The sequence below is a fragment of the Pempheris klunzingeri genome, chromosome 6, assembly GCF_042242105.1.
Source record: "Pempheris klunzingeri isolate RE-2024b chromosome 6, fPemKlu1.hap1, whole genome shotgun sequence".
In the NCBI taxonomy this organism is placed as follows: Eukaryota; Metazoa; Chordata; class Actinopteri; order Acropomatiformes; family Pempheridae; genus Pempheris; species Pempheris klunzingeri.
In genome coordinates this window covers 9,448,338-9,475,952 of record NC_092017.1, presented here as the reverse complement: position 1 = coordinate 9,475,952, position 27,615 = coordinate 9,448,338, and the positions used below count along the sequence as shown (strand labels likewise).

The window sequence follows — 27,615 nt, the reverse complement described above, 5'->3', positions numbered from 1 at the left end:
GTCAAAACGTTTTCCTCATGAATGGCCTATTATTGAACATCACTGAACAATATATTTAACATTAACAAAGTTATGAGTTGCTTTATTAAGCATATATGGTATATACTGAAATTGGTGCCAACATAACTATAGTTAGGAATTGCTACACGCTGTATTAGAATTGTATGAAATCAAACTCAATTTAAACATTTTATACTCATTTATTACCGTTTTCACAGAGCTGATTATAGTTCCAGGTTATATGAAGCCTGATTCTCTCTGATTACACAAAGTCACTGTGGTCAGTACTTGAAGTGAAGTGGTCCTTGAATAATGCTTTCTTTAAAATCAGTTTAGTGGTGCAGGTTGTCCTGTTCGCGTCCCTCCCATTGTCCCTGCTACCTGCGTAGTGATGCTGACAGTGGCTACCTGAGGGAAATAACCACTGGTCAGTGTTGTGTCAATGTTATACTGAGACAAACAAGTGTCTGCTGTGTCAGGAGTCATTATTTCACCCTGTTGTATATCCAGAGAGGGAGAGTCCACATCTTTCTCAGCCCTACTCTGCTCCGATAAGAAGTCCACGTTCAAGACACTTGTTACAGAGCTGAGAGTCGGCCCGAGCGGTGATTTTAAGAAATCTACATCTACACTGGACAGGAAGCCTCCCAGTAATCCCCCAAATCCACTTGAATGTCTGTCTTCTTGTCTTCTACTTGTTGGTACGTCCATCTGCTCCTCTTCTGTCTCCTTCACCTCCTCTCCTTGTGGAGCCAGCATAGTCTGGGGTTTGTAGCCGACATTTTCCAGCTGGCTGTCACCGAGCATTGTCCCAGCATGTGACATGAGCAAAGGTGTCTCCGCTGTGGGCCGCTCTGATCCAACCTGGGATGTTTCGAGGTGGATCGTGGGGTACACGTCGTCCCTCTCCTCATGGGAGACCAAACTGATGGGTGACAGCGGGGGGTCACTGTAGGTGGGCGAGTGGGGCTGTTCAATTCCATCCTGCTGGAAAAAAAATATTTGATTTGATGTGATGAACACATTGCAGATAAGCTGGTATGTCATCAAATCCCCAACATGCACTTGCACAAAGCTGAATGTTGTCAGCAGGAAACAACAACAGACATCACTTCCTACTGTAGTCCAGACTGGTAAACCTCTAGAAACTGAAGTGTTTCAAATGTGAAAATGACTTCCCTTTTTTAACAAACAATGCCAGTGTAGTTGGTGTTGCTGCTAGGTTGCTGTTTTGGTTATTGTGATGACAGCAGTTCTCACAGGAAGAGGGAAGCTTGAATCAACAGACTTAGCTTCATTATCGTGCTTTAATTACCTCCATTAGTCTGATAGCAAAACTGTTTTCTGGTTTTGGAAGGTTTTCATGAAACCAGGCGGGTACCCAGGATACACATGTCTGTTTGATCCTGAGATAGAAAGACAATCAAGTCTTAAAAACACAGAGCAACTTCTCCAGTATTGATATTGAAAGGTTATCATCAAATGCAGTAGTGATGCAAAACATGTATAATATAGAAAAATACAACAAAAACATGTTATGTGTTATTCTGCAATAGTGTAATACTATTACAATGCCTTATTGCATGAAATCAGCATGTCCACAGCTAACACCACATCAGGTTGGAATGCTTTGACCACATATAGTATGATTTTTGTGACATGGTTTAAGTTTCTGTTCGTGTTAATCGTGTGGCTTCTTGTTCACATGCTCATGTTGCTCTGTGGCATTTCATGGAATCAGCCACACTGCCATCCATCCTGGTTACTAGTAAAAACAAAACCTATATACATTCAAGATAAGTTGCTTCAGACTGAATAAAAAAAAAAACAGTTGTGTCCTCAAAATACTTTCACTATTAATAGATAACGTCTAGTGTCTGTTATGATGACTGTTGTTTTCCATGAAATAATAATAATACCTTATCCTCACACAACTCCAGCACATCAGGTTGGCTAAGATCGCTATTAAGAGGGTAATGGTGAAAACGATTAGAATCACCAGGCCAGCTAGAAGAGACAAGAAGGGAAAAACAAAAGTTTGGAAGAGTAGCCATCAGAGAGTTATGTTTTCTTTAATCCTACTACTTTAAGCTTTCATGTGTGGACATAAAATGGAGGGGGATTAGTGTTAGTGGTAAATGCTTTAAAAGAACATGATTAATAGGTTGATGTTTGTATTTCTGATGGGGGCATGTGATGGCAGCAGGAAACTGACCTGCGGGGGTTGCAGGCTTAGAGGAGATGCGTCTCCCCCTCGGCCCTTCTCCTGCTGAGGTGGATGCAGTCATCTGCAGAGCCAGAGCTCCTTCAGGACACTCCAGCTGCTTCTGTCTGAGGCTGGAGTCAGGCACCGTCACTGCAGAGGAGCCAATGACAGCCACCAGTTAGTGTTAAAGTTATGTTAGTTTATCACTTAAAATATGCAATTAGTCTGGTTTAACTGCCTTAATTTAGTTGCTGCACTCAGACAGAACTAAGTCATTGTGATACTGTGTTGAATTGTAAAAGTAAAAGTAAAATAAACATTTTGCTGTTTTCTCAATTACTGTTTCCAATGTCAACCATGGACAAGGAGCGAATACAAAAAAATACAATTTGAACATTTGCAAATTTGGGGAAATTCTCATTTCTTCAAGATTGTACAATATGATCAAAAAACTACAGGGCAACTTCTTAATGGACCTTATGGTGAGATTGTTTTGGCAAATATGAGTGCCGAAAAAAGTCCCAGTGCTGCTCTGTGTGCTAAGATCTGACTCTGGACTCTCAAGTTTAATTCTTTGCTAAAGAGTATGTAAATAAATGTTGTATAATTCAGATGAAATTACTTGAAGAAAACATATGCACAACATGTCACATGAGAAAGAGGAACAATTAAGCTCTGAGGTGCTTTTACACCAAAGTTCCAGAAATAGTGTACGAGGCACGCTGGGGAGTAACAACCTCATGGTTGCATGTGTGCATTCAACCACATGGCTTCCTGTTCGCGGTCAAAGACAGTTCTAGAAAACTCTATGATTCACTGAAGACATTGTGAAAATGATGACAACCAACTTGCTCACTACTGAACATCTTCTTTCCTCACTTTTATATCGAGAACTTTGCCAAATAAGTATTCAAACAGTCTGGTTGGGCACAACAAGAGGTTGAAAGGATATAACTCCAAATCAGACTAGGAAATGTTAACGTGTGGAGATAAATTTTACTATCAGTGCTCCGATGGCTGTATTGCCATTTGGTTGTAATAATCACAAAATAAAAAGATAAATAAAACAATCAACCATGAGTTTAACGTTTGATTGTCACCACATTACTGGAAGCGAGAGGTGAAAAACCCTGCTGATACACTGAGGGTTTGTGGGAGGGGAGTACCAATGGAGTGCTGGATGCACACTTTCCATTATGCAACAGCAGCTTGTGCTTAACATATGCATACTACTGCATGTATAGTTTCCCACGTGTGTGCATACACAAAGCCTTAGCCTGACCAAGGTAACACACACACACACACACACAGACAGTATGCTTAAAAGAGCACCCCAAAGAGAAGTCCTCTTGATGTAAATATCCTATGGTGTAAATATTTATTTCATTTCATCACAACCATATATTTATATTTATATTTATATTTATTTTTGTCTTTTCTATTGCTTTGTTTTTTTCACTCTCCCTGTTTATATTGTTGCTGCTGTAACAAGAAAATTTCCCCCTATGGGGGATCAAATAAAGAAAGTCTCAAAGTCTCAAATGTACAAGAACAGGAAACGAGTCACAGCAAAGTTGTGTTTCCTCCAAAGCTTTAGCTCAAAGTGTAATTTTATTTTTGACAAGTGACAAAAACACATTTTCTCATTTACTCCCAGTAGTGTTGAGACAAGCAAACAGTTTTGGTCTTATTACAGCACAAATCCAGTTATATTTCCAGTTATATTCACATATAAAAGACAAACACACCGTGAACACAGTACAACTACTCACCGTTGAGTTCAGTGTTGCTGGAGTCCAGCATCTGGAGATAGATGGTGTACTCTGTGATGAAGCCTTTCTGCTGGTAAACAGGCAGCTGATCCCACTGGATCAAGATCCGGCCGGCCTCATGGGCCAGTACTGAAGGGTTGGGACCAGACACTGGTACTGAAACACATATAGTGAGACAGAAAGAGGATGGTGGGTGCAGGATATAAGAGTTTTATACAGTATATATACTGTGTTCATGTTGAAAATAAAAAAATAAACTGTTTTTGGAAACTATGAAAGTTACTCTGTTCCTCGAAGTAGGTAAGATCAGATGATGGAGCACTAACACCTCTGGTGGTCACAGCATACAGAGAGACATTGTACCTCACACCTGCAGTCAGACCTGAAACGATACAGGAAAACTCTCACTATGAGCTCCACTATATGTCACAAAAATCCAGCTTTGCTCATGAACTTCAGCTGTATTTAGAGGATCATATTACTTAAAAATCCTCAACAGTTATTGATATTATTCGAGCGGTGTTAAAGTGGTGTAATTCACCAACTGTCCACAAGAGGCTACTGCTTCATCTCAGTTGAAGCCCTGGGGTCTTAATTTATAAACGCCAGGTTCTGTTTTAGTTCAGCGTCGTGTACCTGTGATGGATGTGCTGTTCTGATCGTTGGCCAGTTTTAGCCACTGCAGCTCTGCAGCAGGTACAGATGTCCATTGCAACACATAGTACAGCACCTCTCCTCCAGATGCTGACTTAGGGTTGTTCCCCAGCCACGACCAGGATACGAACACAGCATTGCCATTTGCTGCAGGAGCCAACTCTCTTAAAACAGGCCCAAAACCACCTAAATGTTAGATATTAAGAAAAGATTACACTTTTTTCTTCTTCTTGTCAACTCACACATGTTCTGCTAGGCTTTGTCTTGTAATATTTGTGTACCTGAGTGTCTGAGTGGCACATCAGCGGGTGGAGAAGTCCCATACGAAGTGACAACACTGATGCTTAGTGCCTGGACCTCCACTGGCACCTGAAGTGGAAGTTGGTTCAAAGCAGCAGGACAGGTCACTTCCTGTTTCTGGTCATTACCCAGAAAGATCTTGTACTGTAGCACCTCACCACTGTAGTCCTCTGGAGGTGGCGGCTGGAGAGAAAGTCCATCCATCACTTGAGATCACATCATCCAAGTATGTTTTAAGGGAATATTTTGACACTTAGTATAATACAGTTATTCGCTTTCTATAAATATAAAAGCCAGAGCTAATGAACGGCTTTGACACGCTACCTTCCACAAAACTGTCACCATCCGCACACCATTCGTCCCCAGGTTGGCTAACGTCCTCCACAAATGCAACTGCTGAGATGGACCTACAGATAAGTTTAACCACAAGCTGTTGGTTTTGCATGAGTGACGACAAACTCTTGCGTTATCAAAATCAGATTGAATTGTTACATGATAAGTACGAACTGTGAGCTTGCCTTTTCCAGGACTTGTCCCCCTCACAGATGGGCTCCATTTGCTGCAGAAAGGCCCTTTCCTAGAGCTGGGCGTGTTGGCGTGTGTCAGTCCTGATGTCGAGTTACATGTTCTCACCTGGAACTTATATTCAGTCAGAGGCCTCAGGCCGTCCACTCGGATCAGACCCTCACGGAGCACTGTTCCCTGTCCTGCTTCCTAAAAAAAGAGAGAAAGAGTTCAGGTCACCTGCACACTGCCTGATTGAGGCTGATGCTGCAAATAACCACAAAGCCATCATGGGTGTCACAACATCACTTTACCCAGGGGCCATTATCTGCACTGAGCCTGATGTAGGATCTAAGATTCTCTGTGGAATCAGTGGTTTTCCATTGCAACATGGCTACTATCGAGTTATTCCCAAACTCTATCTGCATAATCCGAGGGGTGTCTGGTATCACTGCAACACAAAAGAACATAGATGTAGTGTGCACAGAAGTCACAGTGGCTGTCCAGTGTGATAAGCTTTCAGCATACACAAATAACTGCAAAACAAACAATAAAACAGCAGCTACTAATTCAGTGGAAGGCTGTTGCAGAGAATGTTGAAACTTGAAATAGCGAAACAGCAAAAAAAAGTGTGTCAACTGTTCACTTCAAAGAGATATTGCAAATACAGAGAAACAGTTTACTGATAACAAGGTCAAATTAGTCAAACTGTGACGAAGAACAACTGTCTGACCTCCACAGTTCACAGGATGACTCATTTTTCGGGAAAAGACTTGATAATTCTGATGTATTTAAAAAAAAATGTATTTACGTAGATGCACACTCATTCACAAAGATAAGTTATGTGTCTAAGTGTAACAGAAAAGAGAGCTTACCTATGTCCTTTACACAGAGGGTGATTGGATCAGACTGAGAAGGTCCAAAGTGGTTGTAAGCCGTGATAATCACCTGGTATTTAATGTTTTCATCTATCATTGCTCGTGGTATGGTGGCGTTTTCTGCATCCTGGATCTGATCAAACAGTATCTGGGTCCCATTTTCTCTGATTATAAAACAACAAGCAAATGTATTTGTATAGCACCTTTCAGACACAAGGCAATTCAAAGTGCTTTACTCAGGTGGGTGTCATTTAAAACTTTAACAAGTGCAGTCTCAGTGCTGTGGTGTGGTCTAAAACCAGACTGAAAGAAAAGATTGAGGGAATTATTTTGCAAGAGACATTTAATAACTGCTGTCCTCAGGATTGCACATTGACCTGTACTACGGCAAAATTAACACCATACCTGCTGACTGAAATGTTGTAGGTAGTACGGATATGTGTCTCCTGTCCTCTCTCCCAGGAGCAGTCTATAAAATCTGAGTTCCTTGATGTTTCACAGATAACATGTTCAGGTTTATCTGGAGGGACTTTAAGGGCAGAGGACGGAAAACAAAGTAGAAAAACACAAATAGAAATAGAAAATCAAACCATGGTCATTTTCTGTATGCCCACTGAGGAACACAAGCATTTCCTATGTTTTATGGCACATTACTGCTCCTTGACAAAAACTAAAGTTTTATGCTTTTTGATACATTTTTGTACATGTAGGCAATATGAGCAACACCTTTGTAAGTTTGACCAACAGTTGTTTGAATGCTTGTTTGAATTCTTGCTTTAACTCATAGCTGAACTAATCAGCCACGACTGGTGTTCACCAGATGTGACTCTTATACACAACCAAAGCTACTAACACAGACCCAGCTGATGATGATACTCCTCTGTGACTACATAAAACTAGCAGAAACGATGTACACAAAGACCCTAACAACCACCTGACATGACTAAAAAATGGCAATAATATGTAACACGATTAAACTGCCATGGCTTAATGCAAAACCTAATGCAGGATGGATCATGGAGTCCTGTTGCTCCCCATTAACCAGGCCACTTTGACTTTATGTGATTAGTTCACCTATGATCATCATTCCTCTTAAAGAAAAGTTTATTTCAGTAGCATGCATTTGCTCAGCGTCTCTGGTAAAACATGTTGGTGCATGACACACAGGAGGTGGAACATGAGTTGCTATTCATTTCTTTTATGATCGTGCTGTTGTTGAAAGAAGTGGAGCGTTGTACGGTACACCCTTTAGCCAGAAGTTTTAAATTCAAAAGATACATAACTTGTGTTTGCACGTTGTTTTGTATGCACACATTTGCACTTTGCGCAAAATATTACCTTTTCTTTTATAATTCATACAATCCTAATTTTATGTGTAGCCAAATGTACATACGGCCGCCGTGTAGGTCCAGTCCATGGACAATCTTAGTGACCTGATCCCTCTCCTGCTTGCAGAGCACTATGGATTGTGGCACCCGCACATTGAGCAGTTTAAACATCAGCATGGTGCAGTTCACCCTCTTCCAAGCTTCCACGGTTTCACCATTCAACTCCAGGGATATTGTGAACCTGGAAGACAGTAACATAACAGAAGCTGAGCAGAACAGAGTAACATCTCTGAACATACCTGAGTTAATCTATACATGAATATAGCCACACAGGATAATAATGTCATGTTGTATAATATTATATTTGATTATATTTCCACCATTCCTACCTTTGACATTTTTTGATGTGGCAGTACACTGTCAGGTTTGAGCCCAGCAGGAAGAACGGGCTTGGTTCTACTGTCAGGTAGCCAAGGCCAATGAAGCTCTGACAGTCAGCAGGAAGCAGAGGGCAACCTGTCCAGAAAAGACAGACATGCAGATTTTTATAGCAGTATAACCCAAGGATGAGCAGTTACGCTTGCTTTTAAAAGTACGATCAGAAATAGAAGTGATGCTGTGACTCAAACTATTCTCTCTTGCCAAGAAAGGTTTGAGACAAAAAAAAATCTTCCCATGATTATTTGACTGTACATAAAAAGCGAAACATAGTTTACCTCACCGCTGCGGTCAGAGCTGCAAACTCAAGGTTTAGAGCTCGAAACCACAAAAGTTACCAAACTGGGATACAGTTTTCTCACCAACAATGTGAATAGATTGATTGATTGATTGATTGATTGATTGATTGATTGATGGATGGATGGATGGATGGATACTCACGCTTGATGGAAAAACTGAGAAGTATTACAACAAATTTCCAAATGGTTGAGTAGACATTCATCTCAGCTCATCACCACTCAGCATGACTCAGCTGCTGTAAATAAAAGTTATTCTTATTATAAATCACCAAATATTTATTTCCAAAGAGTCGCTGAACCGCAGTTTCCACATAAAAAGTTCTTGAAAATTTTACCTCAGCCACCTGTATACCGGAGGAGACACGAGGAGGAGAAACAGTGTTTTGTTGACCTTTTTTTTTTTCAGTTTGTGGCTGATAACATTTACAGAAGTACAGGCAGCTCTGACTGTGACACGTGCACCAAAAGGGCATTTCTATCACTGATACAATTGAGACAACACACAACTAATATGCACTGTGTCAAAATTAACATTTGAACATTTATTGACACGGCATTTTTTCATTTTACATCCGGTAGTGACTACATTTTTCTTCTCTCAACGACGCCACAAACCATAAATTTGCATTAGTTAGATCAGATAAAGCTCACCAGAACGTCACGCAGTCTGCCTTCCTCTGTAATACATAAATTGTTTTCTTTCTGTATCAAGATACAGTCCAACGTCCAAAGTTTTTAGCTGTAGTTACATCTTCCTCAGAGGTCTTGCTTTGCGAGGTGCGTCTGCCTGAAGTGATCTCTTTAACGTAAATGAAACATCTTAAAGAGGACAGTGACCTAGTTCGGTGGTATTTTGGAAAATGCAGAAACTCTGAGAATTAGCTTCAGTACTTTGGTGCCCTACTTCGGTTACCTGTTTGTCATTACCACAAAGGTTCAGTTGACTTGAAATGTCAGTGTGCTTCACCACCTGCTCTCATTAAACATGCAGCTGTTAGCACATAACCAAGTGATCAACCCAGCATGTAACATACAGGGTTGTCTTTGAAGAAGATCACAAGAACCTCAATTTGTTTCCATTAGTCCTTCAATCTCTACAGTAACTCTAAATTTGCTGAATCAATCAAAAACATTACAGTATAATTTAAGTCAATATAACTGTTGTCTCTGAACTGACAGTAAATGTACATCCTCTGTCCTTTAAGTACTTAGGTTGGTAAAACAAACTTACACTTTTAGTCTGAAAGAGTTCACTTCAAATTAAAAAAAAAAGAAAATCATTCGGCTGGTTGCTTATGTTTTTAGTCCCTCCGAGTACCAGTGACGACTGTGTTTGATGAAAGATAAGAGACAGACATTCTCAAGTTACTCTTGTTTTTGTGATTTCTCCTTTTGGTTATTTTCCATTTCTAACTTCAAAAGTTTTACAGGGAAAACCCAGAAGCTGAAGGAGGAGCATGTTCATGAAAAGATAAAAGAGACCTCAAGCTTGAGCCTTGATCATCTTGAGAAGTGACATAAAATGTCAAAAGTTCAATTTAAGAAAAATAGCTAACGCCTATATGGGAAGTGACAGAGTCTGGTACTTAATGTTTCAAATATAGGTGAAATTGTTAATTTAAATTTTCTGTCACAGGAACTTCATACTCACAGAACTTGACTGAACCACCTAACAAACTGTGTTTTTCTCACCTGCCAAACCTCAGTCTGACACCACAGTGTGAATACTAACATATAGCCTTATAAATGAGAGGCATGAATCAAATCTCAGTATCATTTATTACACATATCAAGTTTTAACAAATCTGACAAATCCAGAGTGCTGTTGAAAGGAAATAAGGAATATGGTTTCCAGTAGTCTTTGCAAAAAGTGAAGAAGTTAAGAATTTTATTGAATATTTGAATACATTCGTGATCTGAAGGTTTATTGAAGGCCTATTGATTGAGATGAAGAAATATGCTTCCAAATTATGTTTTACTCACACTATAGAAAAAGAATACTGTAACGGATATTTATATATTAGATAGATAGAATGATATATTGTTGATATATTTAAATTCAAATAGAGATGGTTCAGTTTGAGGTTGTTGGTGGTTCAGCGTGGTACGGCACAGAGGCGGTAAGGTTTGGGACTGAGAATAGATCCCATCTGGAACTCCAGACTGAGCTGCTCTCCAGAGAGTGCAGAGAAAGAAAACCTCTGAAGGAGGCAGGTAAAGAAGAGGAATAACTCCATCCTGGCCAGCTGCTCTCCAAGACACATACGCTTACCTGAGGACACACAATACAACAGATTCACAGTATTCACACGCACTTTTTAAGGGATTCTGTTTGACCATGTTATATTGCTGCAGCTCAAACTCCGAAGCCACCATAAACTACAGTAGAACATGGAGTCTGATCCTCTCCCAACTATTGTGAACAGTTAGTTAGAGATCTTTTTCCATTTTCTTCAGTGAAGCACTTGGTTTGTAGTTCATAACTGGGCTTTAAAGGTCAGTAACTACTGACTAACCTGCTGAAAAAGGGATGAAAGTCTCTCTCTTCCTAAATTTGCTGTCCTGGTCCAGAAAATGCTGAGGATTGAAAGAGTGTGGAGTTTCCCACACCGACTCATCACGCAGAACTGAGTTCAGCATGGCCATGATCCCGGTGCCCTGAGGAAGTGTTATTGATGAGAAGAGTAAATCAAACATCTTTTTTTCAGATTTTTTTTCTAGTCAGTTTGTTTTAGTACACAAAACAGATGAAAATGAAGAAATTACAAAGTTGGACTTCAAGGTTCATTTTCAACCTTGAAAACAACAGTTGATGAAATAGCCATAATAAAAAATAATACAATCATTAATACAAATAATACAATCATTAAAACTATAAATGAGCAAAGATGCAACAAAAAGGCTCACTAAAGGTTTAACAATGAAATATTAGAAATGCCATAATAAACAATTACAACCAACCTCGATGTGGAGGAGCAGCGGCTCTACTCCGAGCTCCTCCCGGATGGCTGAGCTCCTCACCCTATCTCTAAGGGTGCACCCAGCCACCCTGCGGAGGAAATTTCAGCCGCTTGTATTCGTGATCTCGTTCTTTCGATCATGACCCAAAGCTCATGACCATAGGTGAGGGTAGGAACGTAGATTGACCGGTAAATCGAGAGCTTTGCCTTTTGGCTGAGCTCCCTCTTCACCACAACGGACCGATACAGTGATCGCATCACTGCAGACGCTGCACCGATCCGCCTGTCGATCTCACGCTCCATCTTTCCCCCACTCGTGAACAAGACCCCGAGATACTTGAACTCCTCCACTTGAGGCAAGGACTCTCCACCGACCCGGAGAGGGCAAACCACCTTTTTCCGGTCGAGAACCATGGCCTTGGACTTGGAGGTGATGATTCTCATCCCAGCCGCTTCACACTCGGCTGCAAACTGCCCCAGTGCACATTGGAGGTCTCGGCTCGCTGAAGCCAACATGACAACATCATCCGCAAAAAGCAGAGATGCTATCATGAGGTCCCCAAACCAGACCCCCTCCGGCCCCTGGCTGTGCCTAGAAATTCTGTCCATAAAAATAATGAACAGAACCAGTGACAAAGGGCAGCCCTGCCGGAGTCCAATATGCACTGGGAACAGGTCTGACTTACTGCCGGCAATACGAACCAGACTCCTACTCCGGTCATACAGGGACCGGACAGCCCTTAACAAAGGGCCCCGGACCCCATACTCCTGAAGCACCCCCCACAAGATGCCACGAGGGACACGGTCGAATGCCTTCTCAAAGTCCACAAAGCACATGTGGACTGGTTGGGCGAACTCCCATGAACCCTCGAGCACCCAATGGAGAGTGTGGAGCTGGTCCAGTGTTCCGCGACCGGGACGGAACCCGCATTGTTCCTCCTGGATCCAAGGTTCGACTATCGGCCGTATCCTCCTCTCCAGTACCCTGGAATAAACTTTCCCGGGGAGGCTGAGGAGTGTGATCCCCCTATAGTTGGAACACACCCTCCAGTCCCCCTTCTTAAAAAGAGGGACCGCCACCCCGGTCTGCCATTCCAGAGGCACTGTCCCCGACCGCCAGGCGATGTTACAGAGACGTGTCAACCAAGACAGTCCCTGCACATCCAGAGACTTGAGGTATTCAGGGCAGATCTCGTCCACCCCCAGTGCCCTGCCACCGAGGAGCTTTCTGACCACCTCGGTGACTTCGGCTTGGGTGATGGACGAGTCCACTTCTGAGTCCCCAGCCTCTGCCTCCTCAATGGAAGACCTGGCGGTGGGATTGAGGAGATCCTCGAAGTATTCCTTCCACCGCCCGACGACATCCCCAGTTGAGGTCAACAGCTCTACAGTGTGGGTGGGGTGCTGCTTCCCCCTCCTGAGGCGCCGGACAGTTTGCCAGAATTTCCTCGAGGCCGACCGGTAGTCCTCCTCCATGGCCTCCCCGAACTCCTCCCAGGCCCGAGTTTTGGCCTCCGCTACCGCCCGGGCTGCAGCACGCTTGGCCGGCATCCCTTACTTCCGCCGTCCACCACAGGGTTCGGGGGTTGCCACCACGACAGGCACCAGAGACCTTACGACCACAGCTTCGAGCGGCCGCGCCAACAATGGAGGTGGAGAACATGGTCCACTCGGACTCAATATCTCCAACCTCCCCAGGGATCTGTGAGAAGCTCTCCTGGAGGTGGGAGTTGAAAACCGCAGCGACAGCGGGTTCCGCCTGACGTTCCCAACAGACCTTCACGATACGCTTGGGCCTGCCGAGTCTCCTCCTCGGATCTTCCAGCGGATCCAACTCACCATCAGGTGATGATCAGTTGACAGCTCAGCCCCTCTCTTCACCCGAGTGTCCAAAACACACGGACGGAGTTCAGATGACACGACAACGAAGTCGATCATCGACCTCCGGCCTAGGACGTCCTGGTGCCACATGCATCAATGGACGCCCTTGTGTTTGAACATGGTGTTCATTATGGACAATCTGTGACTAGCACAGAAGTCCAACAACAGAACACAGCTCGGGTTCAGATCGGGGAGGTTGTTCCTCCCAATCACGCCCCTCCAGGTCTCACTGTCGCTGCCCACATGAGCGTTGAAGTCCCCCAGTAGAACAATGGAGTCCCCAGTTGGCGCACCATCCAGCACCCCTCCCAGGGACTGTACTGCTGTTCGGCCCTTAGGCCGAAACCACAGTAAGAGACCTGTCCCCGACCCGAAGGCGCAGGGACGCGACCCTCTCGTTCACCGAGGTAAACTCCAACACATGGACTTATTAATTAATGCGTTAATGTGATAATAACGCGTTAACTTGCCCAGTCCTAATATATATATATATGCACTGTTGCCCATAAAGTTGGAATAATTGTTCAATACCCCCAATTTTGTTAAAACCTGAATACACAGTTTGCAAAGGTTAATTGTGGTTTAAGTTTCACTGTGGAGGGCAGCATGGTGGTGCGGTGGTTAGCACTGTTATATCCAGGTTCGAATCCCGGTTTGAACCTGGAATCTTTCTGTGTGAAGTCTGCATGTTCTCCCCATGCTAGCGTGGTTCTCTCCGGGTACTCTGGCTTCCTCCCACAATCCAAAAGACATGCTAGGTTAATTGGTAACTCTAAATTTTAACTTATTTTTGGGTGCTGAATCCAAAACTGATCTCAGTTTTTCTCTATCACGTCAAGTTTTTGAACTATAGGATCCCCGTTTTCTTAAAAAATATGAAAAATACTGTACTTAACAGATATGTGCTTGTTTTATAAAAATTTTCAAATATTGACATACAATGAAATATGAAAGAAACAGGCATGACTGCAATGTTTACTTAACACTATTATGTTTTTACAAAGGATATGGCTACTGTAATTATAATTGTGTGCAAGTAGTTAAGGTAAAAATTTACGTTTATAGCTCTTTCTGGAGTGTTCAACTTGAGGACTATCATGTTTGATGCTCCAACAATAGTCAGCAATCATATGTACATCCCATCTACCCTGATAACGTTCTTCCATAACCTTCAAATCTTGGTGAAATCGTTCACCTTGCTCATCGCTAACAGCACCAAGATTTTCCGGAAAGCTGGCAAGATGGCAATGCAGAAAATGTAGTTTAATACTCATGTTGCAACCAAGCGCTTTGTAGCTCTCCAATAGTTTCTGAACAATTTCTGTGTAATTACTTGCACGTGTATTTCCAAGAAAGTTCTTGACGACGTCTTTGAATGATAACCAAGCATTCTTCTCAAGGTCTGACATAGTCCCGGTGAACTGTTCATCTTTGATGAGCTGCCGAATTTGTGGACCATCAAACACACCGGCCTTGATTTTTTCAATTGACAGTCCAGGAAATTGCAAGATGATGTACTTGAAACAGCCGCCATCAGTTGGCAATGCTTTTACAAATTGCTTCATGAGACCTAGTTTTATGTGCAGAGGTGGGCATATTATTTTCTTCCTGTCAACAAGTGGCTCATGTAGAATATTGGGATCTCCAGGTGTAAGATCAGATCTTGGAGGCCAATTTGTCTCAACCCAGTGCTTCTCTCGAGCTCTGCTATCCCACATACAGAGAAAGCAGGGATACTTTGTGTACCCACGTTGCTGACCAAGAAGGAAGCACACCATTTTAAGGTCAACACAGATGATCCAATTGTGTTTGTCATATTGCAATAACTCAGTGACTCTCTTTACATCTCCATGTTCTTCACGAAGACAGACAGAATGCCCAATAGGGACTGCACCAAATAAATGTTATGGCAAAACACAAAGCTGCTGTCACTTCGAAAGTACTGCAGAAATGTACTTTCTCTGGTTCGAAAGTATGATACCTTCACTCCTTGTTCAAGTAAGTTTTTCTCATTCAGTCTTGGTGGAACAGTGGTTTTGTATGTTTTAGCCCTACGGTTATCATAAATGTGGAAAAGGATGGTTTTTGAGTTGGTAGCTGAAAAGCACTGCATTCAAAACGTATGCTGCCTGGAAATCCAGCTTGGAAGACCAACAATACACAAAATGCTCACATTAAGTAACTCTTTCTCACATGTGCATCATGTACCTTTGGGATTGTGTACTTGTCAAGCGTACTGTCTTTGCTTGCCATGCGGATCGCATTGAGGGGAAGGATGTTGGCCATTCTCTGGATTTCATGGATGACTGCATTAGTATAGGGCATGTTTTCTCTGTCAGTCAGAGACGGCTGTCTGGATGAGCCAATGACAGTATCCATCTCAGCCTGGACTCTCTCTGCACACAGTGAAAACATGAAACACTGCTGTCTTAGATAATGTAAACACATGTCGTAAAATCACATTCATTAGAAAAGGCTTCAATAGACAACATGTCATATTGGCTAAAACTGACACTGTATCCTGACAATAGTACATGAGACAGATAATCTGTGAAAAAATCTGCTTCCTCCGGCTCCTCCTAGTGCTCCTAATGTCATTGGCAAGAATCCACCAGGCCTGAACAAAAACAACCAATCAGAGTGGGGGAGTTTCTAACGGTGTCAATCACTGCTCATGCACACGCTGCACAGCCCCACCTCCCCCACGTATGCACTCAAACACTCAAGCTCAATAGCTTCAGTAGGAGCTTTACAAACACAACAGCTGAGAAACAACCACCAGCAATGTGGGGATGTATAGGGGGTGGAAGTGCTGCAAGGCATAAAGCGTTCATATCCACAATGATTCACTAAAATGTGTCATGAAATGGAAGTTAATTTTGTGTGCACACTTATTTTGTGCACATCTTATTATTACATGCGTAAACGACAAAGGACAAAATTAAATGCAGGACATCCAACACACTTACTCTCCCATTACAACACTGACCCGTGACCTTGACACTGCAAAACCATGTCAAGATGCTTTCAAAAAAATTCAGGCATGTGGCAGGACGGATAATACACACACCTTGTATGTGAGGATAGTAGATCATGTACAGCAGTCCCCAGCGTAAAGTAGTGGTGGTAGTTTCAGTCCCAGCACCAAACAGGTCCAGAGTGCAAATAGCCAAATTCTTTGAATCAAAACCAGAATCTTCGTCCTCCTTCTATCAATAACACAAAAGACAGTTTCTATCATCAGTCGACATATTTCATTAGAAAATGCAAAGTAAACAAACACAGCAGAGACGCATGAAAACACTCACCTTTCCCATCTCTGTGAGGAAGCAGTCGATGTAGTCTCTTGGTGAGGTGGGGTCATGGCTCTCTCTGTGCTCTTTGATCTTGATTTCTACAAAGTCAATTAGCTTTTGTAGAATAGTGAATATCCTCCGGTGAGGTCCAGGCAGCCACTTCATCAGCCAGGGAAATGTGTTATAAACCTACAGAGCATGAGGACAGTGACCAGATCATCTTGAACGACAGACAGGAGGAGGCTGTCACAAAACTAATTCATTTTCGCTAGACGTTCCCATCAGTGTCGCAATATAACATCGCACATATTGTGATAGTGGATTTTATCCATATAGCTCACCCCTAAACAGAGCCATTACTCATGTCATTATACACACCAGCACTATTACGGCAAAAGGCCTCTTTTGATAGGAGACATTTTGACATGTCACAGTTGGAAAAGCACGGTTGTAAATAATTAAGTTAAAGATGGCTGAATTCCATTTAGCTGCTTCAGGTTCAGGGTTCTGATATTATGCATACTGGCTTACTGTCCAACTCTGAGGCACCTGAATAGTATTTTCACATTGTTGTATTAATGCTTTTACTTTAATAAAGAATTGGAATATTTCTTCCATCAATACTTAAACATTTTAGATCATCTAATGCCTTTTTATGTTTGTCTCATTAAATGTCATGTTCATTATAGATCACCTGTATCCACCAATTGGTCTGTAAGTGCATCATTTCATTGAACATCTGAAGAATACTCTGGTACTGCTTGTCAGTGTACTCAAAGCGTTCTCCAAACACCAGGCAGCAGATGATGTTGGACGCAGCATTGTTTATCAGGGACTGGACGTTAAAAGGCACGCCTAGAAAATAAATACAGAATGTAGATAAGACACAAAGAAACTTTGCATTGAAACATAAATATGTGTGGTGAGTCACACGTAGAAGACTATTGATTATGTATGATTGTGATTAGGGAGGATTAGATACATATATCTGCAGAGTGCCAACCACTGCCAAAATAAAGCAAACAGGTTTGGTCCCTTAGTTAATGAAGCAGTGAATAGAAAGTCCCATGCACACGATCTAAGGTGCATGGTTAAAGTCTGAAGTGCTCCACAGTGTTGGTGCATGCTTCTGTGTTGCTGAGTTGGAGCAAAAATGATTGGTTAAAGAGAAATCACATTTTCATTAAATCATGTTATGTTATCAAGGCACAACTGGTTAACTGGTTAAGAAGCATTAGCTGATTAGTTGTTGCTTGTGGAAAAAGAAGATTTGTTTAGTGCCTTGCTGAAGGGCAAAAGCCTCTGTGAGATATTGGCACTCCTGCTGGATGGATGGCTCCAAGGTCTTCTTGCCCAAACCAAAGTTTCTGAGTGTGTGAAGAGCAAATCTCCTCTGCTGCTTCCATGCATTGCCATTTGATAACACCAGACCTTTTGGAAACACAGAACAGCATTAAACCAAAAGTAAGTGGAAGTGAGTATAACTAGCTAAATGACTCATAAGGTGTCAGTCTGATGCTACTGCCCTAACTAACAAACACAACTCACACTACCTTTATTCCCAAACATTGCATCAAAAATTGGCATGCTCGGGCGATCTATGTAGTCCTCTCCTCTTTCCATCAGGGCCTCTCTCACAAGTTTGTAGCTATTAAGGACCACAATCCTTCCACCAAAGAGCCGAAGGCTGAATATGTTTCCATATTTCTCTGCAAACTGAACACAGAGAGCAGACAGGCGATTCAGTTCAAGACTGAGTTAATAAACAAACAAATAAATAAACCAATCAATCAATGAATAAATAAATTAAAGGGTTACAGCATAAAAATGCACCTGATTGATGTGGGCCACTATTTCATGTATGATCTCTGGATTTGTTGAGGTCATCAAAGATGGCATAACATGTGTTCAGCTCATATGTTAAAGCTCTTCTGGCAATTTGGCCTCACACATGATGAGGAAACTCCTGCTTTTGTGGTCTGCGATGGACTGGTTTGCCTGTCACATATCTTTGGTGATCTGGTCTAAAACATCTGATGCTAAAGGATGCAGTATATGGTACCACTACCTGGCCAACTGTGTTTACTGATGAGAAGGCACAGCGACATGGGATAAGACGTGGGTACTTTGGGTGGTCGGCAAGAGATGTTCTTTCTCTTTTCCCCTGTGCCACCAGGTAGTAGAGGGGGAAATTAGGCTATTTACAATAAGCTTCACTTCTTAGAATATCTCTTATGAAGTTAGCTTGTAACGGTGTGATTTTGTGAGTCAGTATTTTCAACTTATTTAGTTCACCGCTACACAGGACGACACAGCACCATAAAAAAACAAACTGATTATCTTGAACCCTTTAATGCAGATGCACTAGTTAGGGCCCGAGCACCAAGCGGTGCGAGGACCCTATTGAAACTGCGTGGGGGAAAAATGTGCAAGGGAGGAAACAGGCCAGTACCCAAGAACTGGGTACTAACCCTAAGAAGAGGTGTACGGACCTCATAGGCCTCGAGCAGGTAGGCCTCAAAAAAATATGAGAAATGAAAAAAACCAGGAGACCAGGGGGCCAAAAACATAGTTGAAATGCAAGGAATTCTTCTTCTTCTTCTTCTTCTTTAGGCAAATGAATTGCATTTTTGGGGGCCTGAACATGCACGAAAAGTCATGAAAGTTTGCAGAAAATTCAGTCGTGGTGAAAAATTACGTATTTCATAGGTTTCGCAAATGGGTGTGACAAAATGGCTCTGTAGCGCCACCTAAACTCAGCCCCGGAACTGCATTTTATGTACATGTGCGAAATTCGGAGGGTTCATATATCTCTTCAAGACGAACAAAAAAGTCTCTTGGAGCGATGACCTCAACCCAACAGGAAGTCGGCCATATTTTTCATGCATTTTTGGTGATTTACAGGGGACGTAAATGAACGAACTAGTCCGAGGGGGTTCAAGCGATCGACTTCAAACTCGGTCAGCTGGTAAAGAAGTCATCAACGATGAAAAGTTATTAAAGGTCTCTGCAAAACTTTAACGGTTTGGGCGTGGCGAGCTGTCAAAGTTCAGTGTCTCGCCATGACTCGCCATGAAACAGGAAGTTGTTAATAACTTGACTGTACATGATCCAATCAGCACCAAACTTCACATGTCTGATGAGAGTCCCGCTCTGAAGACGTCTACATGTTAATATTCATTCACAGTCATAGCGCCACCTAGTGGCAACAGGAAATGCTATGTTTTACATTATGATGGCTCAAGACCAGCCAGTTGATCAAATCCACTTCAAATTTTGTCAGGGAAGCCTCAAGACGTTGACGTTGGTCTGTAGTGAAAACTGTGTGTCTCCGTCAAAAGTTGTTGCCGTGACGACGCAGCGATTTTCAATAATACATTTTCCTTCACCATGAGCATTTAACGTGCTGTAACTCCACTGTACAAGGTCCTATCTTCAAATTTATACAGTTTGATGACTGTCCAGCTCTGAAGACATGTACATGCCCATTTTGAACAATAGTCATAGCGCCACCTAGTGGCGGGAGGAAGTGCATGTTTTTTTTCTTGGACGTCTCTCTCTCTCAGCAGGCTAACCACAGACACTCAAATTTGATCCAAACATTCCCAAGACATGGATGATACAAAGTTATGAAGCTCTTGACGTTTTGTCAGACGCTGTCACCATGGCAACGCTGTTCGCCATGGAACAGGAAATTGCTGTAACTTCAGTGTACATTTCAGCGTACTTTCAAACTTGTCACAATTAACTGGAGGAGACCCAAGTCACCGAAGAGGTCGCCCCACTTGAGGAGGCCCAAGTCACCGAAGAGGTCGCCCCACTTGAGGAGGCCCAAGTCACCGAAGAGGTCGCCCCACTGGAGGTGACCCAAGTCAACAAGGAGGTCGCCCCAAAGGAGGAGGCCCAAGTCACCAAAGAGGTCGCCCCAAAGGAGGAGGCCCAAGTCAACAAGGAGGTCGCCCCACTTGAAGAGGCCCAGGTCACTGACAAGGTCACCCCACGGGGGAAGGGCCAAGTCACTGACGAGGTCGCCCCACTGGGGGAGGGCCAAGTCACTGATGAGGTCGCCCCACTGAGAGAGGGCCAAGTCACCGGCCAGCCGTCTTTGTGGAGGCGCTTCAAGAAAGCTCTAACACCGAAACACTGCCGCCAGTACAAGAACAAGAAGCAGAAAAACAAGGAGGCGTGAAACAAGACACTCAGCACGGAGGTTCAGTTTCATGTCCTGGCAGACGGGAGCGATCCGTCGGTCAGGATCTGATCTGTTCCTCAGTTTACTGAGTATCAGCTGATCTGATTTGATTGAATGTTGCACATAAAAATAATATTATAATATAATAATATGTATCATATAATAAAATGACATGTCATTTTAATTTAATTGTCTAATTGTAGCATGAAGAAACAGTTCAACATTTTCAGAAATGTGCTATTTAGCTTTCTCTCCAAGAGTGAGATGAGGTCACTCCAGCACGTAACTCACCCTGAAACCACTGTGTTATTTTAACATTTCTGTTTGTGTTCACACTCAACGCAGACACAACGTGTTTTTGTCTATGAGTTTTAGAGGTGTTCACAGGTGTGTTTTTGAACTCTGGACAGATCCAGGCTGGCTGTTTCCCCCTGCTTCCACTCTTTATGCTAAGCTAGGCTAACCACGTCCTGCCTCCGGCTCCAGCTCTTCTTTTAAATTGAGGAGTCACTGACAAAGTGTGTTTTCATATAATTAGATATTATCACTGGTGCATTTACAGGCCAAAAAAAATCTAAACACAAAGGGAACAGCACTGTTTTTAAAGGAAACCTTCAAATAAATATTGCAGTGACAAAATGGGTTATTTCAACCAGAATTATAATGTAATATTTCCTACTGCAGCGTTACAAATCAGCTTGTGTTGTGTTCAGGTGTGTGATCAGGATTTACGCATGTGTCATGTGATGCGGCCCATCTTCTGCTTTTAGTATGCGACGGTGTGAAGCGATGAGGTGTCATGTCGTCACATGGGTCAGAGTCTCCCTGCAGGAACCTCCAGCTGGTTTCCTCATGACAGAACCAACTGATCCTGCAGTCACACTGAAGCTTTGCTCGTTTCACTGCAGCTCAGTCAGACATTAAAGTGGAACTTAAAAAAAAAAAAATAATTGGTCCAGCCTCAGTCGACTGCCAACTGCACCTGATCACAGTAGGTCCACTAAAAGTGCTTGTTTGATCCACTGGCTCAGAGTGTTACTCTAAGTGTGTGACAGCATCATGGAAAGGATCCCTACAGAGAGAGACCTGGAGGATCCTTTTGGTTTAATCACAAACAGCCGTTATATCGCTCTCTGCACACACACCAGACTACATTCACTAAAACAGGGATTTTACCACACAGAACACAGGAAGCTGCTGCTCTGCTGCTGCCTCATTCGGTTAGTATGTTTGTGTTGTTGTGTGCTATATAAATATTTCTTTGGATCCAAACTAACCATTAAAAGCATCAAAGTAACACAATGACATAAACAAACTCACTGATTGAGTCAGCTGTAGAAGAGAAGCACTGATGTTCTGTTCGGTAAAATCCCTGTTTTATTGCGTGGAAGGGTCGGAGTCCAGCAACAGGACGGAGCCGCCGCACGCCACGACGTGCACGGAGGTGCGAGGGCCCTCCAACGCTGCTTGCAGCTTTAATTGTGATTGTGCTGCTATCAATGTTTTGTTTGTTCTCTCTGACAGATTGGTTTGTGGATGGTAGGCATTAATTATTTTGTGGTTCTGGTTCCATTATTTGCAGGTTTCTGTGAAGATGTTGACAATGAACTGCAGGCCTTGGTCCAAGAGGATGTATTCAGTGACCCCCCTACAGGTTAGGATATCCTGGATGAGTATTTGACACCAACTCCACTGTAGCATTTCTCAGGGGAAAAAGCTCAACCGATTGGGAATAGTATTCGACTAAAACAGTAAGTGTAAATTCCTCTTGTGGCTTCTTGGAAATGCACCCACCAGGTCCACTCCAATCTCATTCCTTTGTAGGTTTTATACCAGATCAGCATGGAACCTATGTAGAAGTTGATGATGACAAGGCTCAGGTATGTACAACTTTGACTACTCTGTATCCTATGTCCTCCGGGATGGTAGATGCATTCACAACAACTTCTCCTTTCCCTAGAACAGACAGGTACAGCTCTTGAATATGAGGGTCTTCCTGCTAGGCCTTTCATATGGCCTCATCTTCAGGTAGCTAGCATAGTTACACAGATAGGTTGGGAAAGGTGGGGGAATCATTTCTCAGTCTTGTTAAGCTCTTACTGCCAAAGGCAGAACTGAACCCTGTCTGCTTGATTAGCACCACTCCCAGGCCTGGCATCCGTATAGACCATGAAAGGTAAGTTGAAGTTCAGATGTTCAAGTCAGTTTGACATTCAGTAGTCCACTTGAACTTAGTGCCTTCCTCTTCAGGGTGATGACTGGCTCTATGATTTGAGAAAATTAAGGCACAAATCTATGATACCACCACGCTATTCCTAGAAATTTCTGCAGAGATTTCTGAATGTTAGGTACTGGATATTCCTCAAGCGCCTTGGTCTTCTCAGGGTCCACCTGAATGCCAACAGCAGACACAATGTGCCGAAGGAATTTGAAGGATTAGCAGAAGAAGCAACTCTTGCTCATGTTCACGGTAAGCTTTGCTTGTCTGGGTTTGTTGAACATTGCTTGGAAGTTTGAAAATGTTGTTGGAGACAAACAAACCAAACAGATCATTCCTCTGAGTCTCCCTAGTGCCAACTCCATTAGCCGCTGAAAGGTTGCCTGGGCATTTTTGGGTCCAAAAGGTATGATCTTGAATTGGTACAGGCCCACAGCATTTTCCCTGCTTTCAGAATCCCTGTTGACCTGGCAGTATCAAGTGTTGAGATTCAGGATGTTGAAAATCTTGGCTCTATCCAGACAGTCCAGACATTCCTGTATTGTCTGTAATGGATATGCATCATCCAGTGTTGCAGAGTTCAACTTCCTGAAGTCAACACAGAATCTGGGATCCACACCTGTCGTCTTTAGAATGGAGTGGTTATGAGGGTTTGATGTTTTCATCTAACAACATTTTGTCAACAAGTCTTTCCATCGCCTGGGTTTTTGTAGGGAACACATAATATGTTTTTTGTCCAACTGGTACATCTTGTGTAATGAGGCTCTTGTGCTGAAGAAGGTCAATGTGACCCAAATGCATACTGCAGACATCCACATTTCCTTTAAGTTGTTTTAACAACTGCATTTTTGGCCCTCTGGCCCAGAGTAAACATCCAATCCGAATAATTCAGAGATGGCTCCATCGCGAGTAGAAGAAAGGCTGGATGTAGTCACAGCAGAGAAGAATGCACAGTATTGAGTAGGTTACTGTTAATTTGAGGTTTCCATTTGTAAATGGAATTTTTCTTGTTCATTGGTTTTGAACCAGTTTGTATTATTGGAAATATCCATTTTGCATACCACTCTGGAAGAGGAAGTCAAGTATGCATGTAAATGCAAGTTTCAGAATGCAGCACAGCAATCGACTGACTCCAGGTGTTACCATGTAGAGTGTACTCTACCTCACTGTGACCCAATGGTTGTTTTGGTACTTCATCCGCCAAGTAAATGGGACCCTCAGTCCAAGGCGTCACTCTGTTTCTGTGTGTCTTTAATGACTGTTCATAAACCTTAGTTCAGTAATGTGAAGGAGGAGCCAGTATCCTCAACAGCCCTACCATTCCAAGGCCTCAGCGTCAAGGACAGTATCAACAAGTGGCACGCATTTTAAGGGATGTTGGATTTGAGGTGAGCTATTTGGAAATGGAGGAGTTTCAACCTTTAAAGGGTCTAACCCAGAATGTGTTATGGTGCTGACAATAAGATGTCACCCTGGTCTAGAAAAAGTTTGATTTCCCCTTCCTTTTTTTCCATTTTCAGCAAACTGACTTGTAGCAGGAGCACGTGCCCCCTTGCAACGCCAACAGAACAGGCATGGAGGTTTGGGAGTAGCTTCTGAAGAACTATCCTTTCGTGTTTGTGGTTTAGAGATGTATTGTAGTCTTTGCTCATGTATGAGTTAATTATCCCTGCATTTTTCCAGTTGTTGACCAAGTTGGACCAGCCCATCAACAGTGTACACTCTATGGCTTGGGAGCTGGCTTGTGATTGATTTTGAATTGCTATTCTTGAGGATAACCTTGATGACTTGCTCCTCTCTGATGTGCGGCTTCCATTGACAACACAAAGACCAGTTCATGTATGTAAAATCTTGAAAGCACACCTCCTCACTTTGTACTAAATGTTGCACTCTCTCTAAGTCGTTTTCATAATCCCCATAGAGGAATGCAGCAATACATTTCATTTCACAATTGGCCCAGGTTGTGGTCTCCCAGCGAATGACATCCAACTAGTCTCTTGACTGTCCCATGCAACACATTCCTGAGAGTAGCAATAAGTTCCTCATATGATAGTGGGTTTAGAGAAATCAAGGCAGGGCATTTTTCCAAATAGAGCATTTTTATTTTACAAAACACCACACACATTCATGCGCTAACACTGATTGATCATTTCATACATATAGTCAATGAATTCTGTTGCTTTTTGTGTAAATAAATATGTTTGTTTGTTATTCCAGGTACAACTGTGTGTCTTTCCCTCCTTTTTTTATGGCCTAAGAGCTCAGTCATAACAATGTGGACTCAATACACTACAGTTTAACATTATCAGTGTATCTAGATAACATTTGATGCAGTGACTTGCAATCTAATACCTGATTGTGAAAATACTGTGGTGCCTGTAAAATTCCTGCATTGAAAATGTTACTTATTAAACGTATGCAAGTATAAATGCAATAAACTATTAAAGGCAAAGGTAGTCAATGCAGAAAAATGTCCTCTGTGATTGTTATACTGTTTAGAATTAGATGATTATTATAATACTTTTTATGAAAGCAGGATTTTACTGTAGTTGGTTGTAGTAAGTAAAGCGACTGTTTTCATTATGAATTAATCTTCTGTTTGTTTCCCCTCATTAATCGATTAATTGTTTGGTTTGGTTTGTCCAACCAACAGTTCAAACTTGAAAATTACATATATATGATTGAAATAATTTAAAACAAAATCACCAAATCTGGAACTTAAAGTGAAAAGAAATAAATTAGTCATGTTGTTTTGCACTAGTTTAAAGTACAAGTCTGCAGATTTGTACATAAGTCCTGTACTTCAGTGAATGTACTTAGTTATGTTCCACTATTGGACACTTTATACTGACAGTGATACACACCTCTGTAAACTGCAGGTGGATTCTGGAGGCGTCTAATCGATGAAGGTCTCCAATAAAAGGAAGAGCCCAGGGTCCAGGAGGAAAGTTTGTCGGCACTCTGTTCTTCAAAACATCAGTCAACAATAGAAAAACACACAGAAATACTAAAATGCTCCAGCCGTCCATCCACTCCAGCCCCAGTGCTCCGAATAAAGTCCCCATTTGTCGACGTATTTATCCTATTTTACGTTTCAGTGTTGACTGTCAGGAGTAAACTGGGCTCAGTCAGGTGAGTTCACTGCATGACTTTGTACCAGAACCAGGATAATAACAGGATAAGGCTTCCGGTTTGTGTACCTGACCTTCAGAGTAAAAGCGCAAACATACATGCCCTTCAGTGACTCAAATCTCAAAACTTGTATTTATCTTTTATTTATGTAAGTATTTATGTTATGTAAGTGGCATCGCCATAGTGTAGAAATAATCTGCTACAACTAAGTTCTTTAGTCAAAATTTAAACATACAAAAGTATTAGCATCAATATGTACTCAAAGTGTGTGGGGTTTTCTCCTACAGTCCAAAGACATGCAGGTTAACTGGTGACTCTAAATTGCCCGTAGGTGTGAGTATGAGTGTGAATGTGAATGGTTGTCTCTGCAATATTAAAGGTGCACGAGTTGGTGCCTGAGGTGTACCACCAGAGGTTTGGGTCATGGGAAAAATTCAGACACATGTTGAGTTTTGCCAAGTTCACTGGGCCGTTTACAGTTTTACACCAGGTTTCAGATAAAAGCTATTTGCTGTCAATGCTGAAGAATAAAAAAAACTCCCAACTTTTCAGTGTAAATCCTCTGAAACCATATTATACATCACTGCTGTGTGCACCTAGTAGTAAGGAGTGTTAAGAGTGTGATAAACCAGGTTCAGTGGTTGCTACTGTGGGGAATACTGTTAATTCTTCCTCTACACAGGAGGATGATGGGGTTGCGTCACCTGATGCGAGGAAAGTTAAAGAGAGACATTGCGTTGTCTGGAGGCTGGGTTTGGCCATCTGCCTGAGGAAACATGCACTGAGCTGTCTGTGCTTATTAATAGTTATCTGTGTTTGTTTAATGAGACAACAAGCCAAGCCACATTTATAGCATGACAGTGATGTAGGTGAAGCGCCACCAATTTGGCAGCTTTTTTACTCTGTATCTAAGGAAAAGCACAAGGTGATGGACTCTGAGATAAAGTGTATTCTTGAGAATGTTATTACAGAATCCTTGTCTTCTAGCTGGACGTCCCCTTGTTTACTCGTGGAAAAGTCTGGCAGGGGATCACGCAGCCAGTGAAAAGCCATTGAGCAGTATTCAGCCCCATCAACTAAGAAGGAACATGAGAAGCTTCTGGGTCTTGCTGGTTACTACCACTGTTTTTGTAACAATTCTTGACTGCGTTAACTGCTTTGACAAATTTGCTAAAAGGAAAAGCAAAGTACGCTTGGTCAGCTTCCTGCCAGCAAGCATTTAACATTTACATGCTGTTTGTTCTCCTCCTGTTCTTGCACGTCCAAGCATGGATCAAAGTGATGTAGATGCAGGTGTAGTCTTGCATCAGTGTGATATCAGTGGTGTGGAATGACCTTTCTACTAGTTTCTACAAAAAAAAATGTAACCCTTTTCAGGTGAAATATTCCATAATTGAAAAGGAGAAACTTGCACTTATCTGGGCATTACAACATCGCAAAGGATGAATTCTGAAGTGTTTCTGGCAATATTATCTGCTCAAAGTCAGCCAAATGCCAGAAGCGAGAAATGTTAAAATGCTCCAGCCGTCCATCCACTCCAAGTCCATATATAGTCTC

General features: G+C 42.3%; 2 protein-coding genes across 2 annotated transcripts; both read right to left on the bottom strand.

The window, feature by feature from the left end:
* Positions 1–201: 201 nt before the first annotated feature.
* On the bottom strand, positions 202–9,129 carry il23r (interleukin 23 receptor). The gene is made up of 17 exons (XM_070832965.1): positions 9,031–9,129; positions 8,522–8,615; positions 8,032–8,158; positions 7,708–7,883; positions 6,720–6,843; positions 6,312–6,478; positions 5,751–5,887; positions 5,451–5,646; positions 5,257–5,339; positions 4,914–5,115; positions 4,615–4,818; positions 4,262–4,360; positions 3,979–4,134; positions 2,216–2,356; positions 1,920–2,007; positions 1,316–1,406; positions 202–987 (listed from the first exon to the last, which is right to left on the bottom strand). Exons 2-17 carry the CDS (start codon positions 8,580–8,582, stop codon positions 328–330), a joined length of 2,712 nt encoding a protein of 903 aa, XP_070689066.1. The 5' UTR covers positions 8,583–8,615; positions 9,031–9,129; the 3' UTR covers positions 202–327.
* A 1,159-nt stretch (positions 9,130–10,288) lies between these two features.
* LOC139202258 (cytochrome P450 2J4-like) lies at positions 10,289–26,215 on the bottom strand. The gene is made up of 9 exons (XM_070831646.1): positions 25,791–26,215; positions 18,070–18,232; positions 17,798–17,947; positions 17,211–17,371; positions 16,529–16,705; positions 16,291–16,429; positions 15,429–15,616; positions 10,896–11,037; positions 10,289–10,651 (listed from the first exon to the last, which is right to left on the bottom strand). Exons 1-9 carry the CDS (start codon positions 25,989–25,991, stop codon positions 10,476–10,478), a joined length of 1,497 nt encoding a protein of 498 aa, XP_070687747.1. The 5' UTR covers positions 25,992–26,215; the 3' UTR covers positions 10,289–10,475.
* Positions 26,216–27,615: the final 1,400 nt, after the last annotated feature.

Bases quoted from the DNA above. Each gene is read 5' to 3' on its own strand.
- il23r (XM_070832965.1), bottom strand. From the start codon at position 8,582: ATGAATGTCTACTCAACCATTTGGAAATTTGTTGTAATACTTCTCAGT. The intron at 5,340-5,450 runs GCAAGCTCACAG...ACTTATCTGTAG, and splicing joins GGGGACAAGTCCTGGAAAAG to GTCCATCTCAGCAGTTGCAT. The intron at 4,135-4,261 runs GTAACTTTCATA...TATGTGTTTCAG, and splicing joins TACCTACTTCGAGGAACAGA to TACCAGTGTCTGGTCCCAAC.
- LOC139202258 (XM_070831646.1), bottom strand. From the start codon at position 25,991: ATGGGGACTTTATTCGGAGCACTGGGGCTGGAGTGGATGGACGGCTGG. The intron at 17,372-17,797 runs GCACTAAACAAA...TTTATTTTCTAG, and splicing joins GGCTTTTGCCCTTCAGCAAG to GCGTGCCTTTTAACGTCCAG. The intron at 15,617-16,290 runs GTGTGTGTATTA...CACTGTGTGCAG, and splicing joins CTACTATCCTCACATACAAG to AGAGAGTCCAGGCTGAGATG.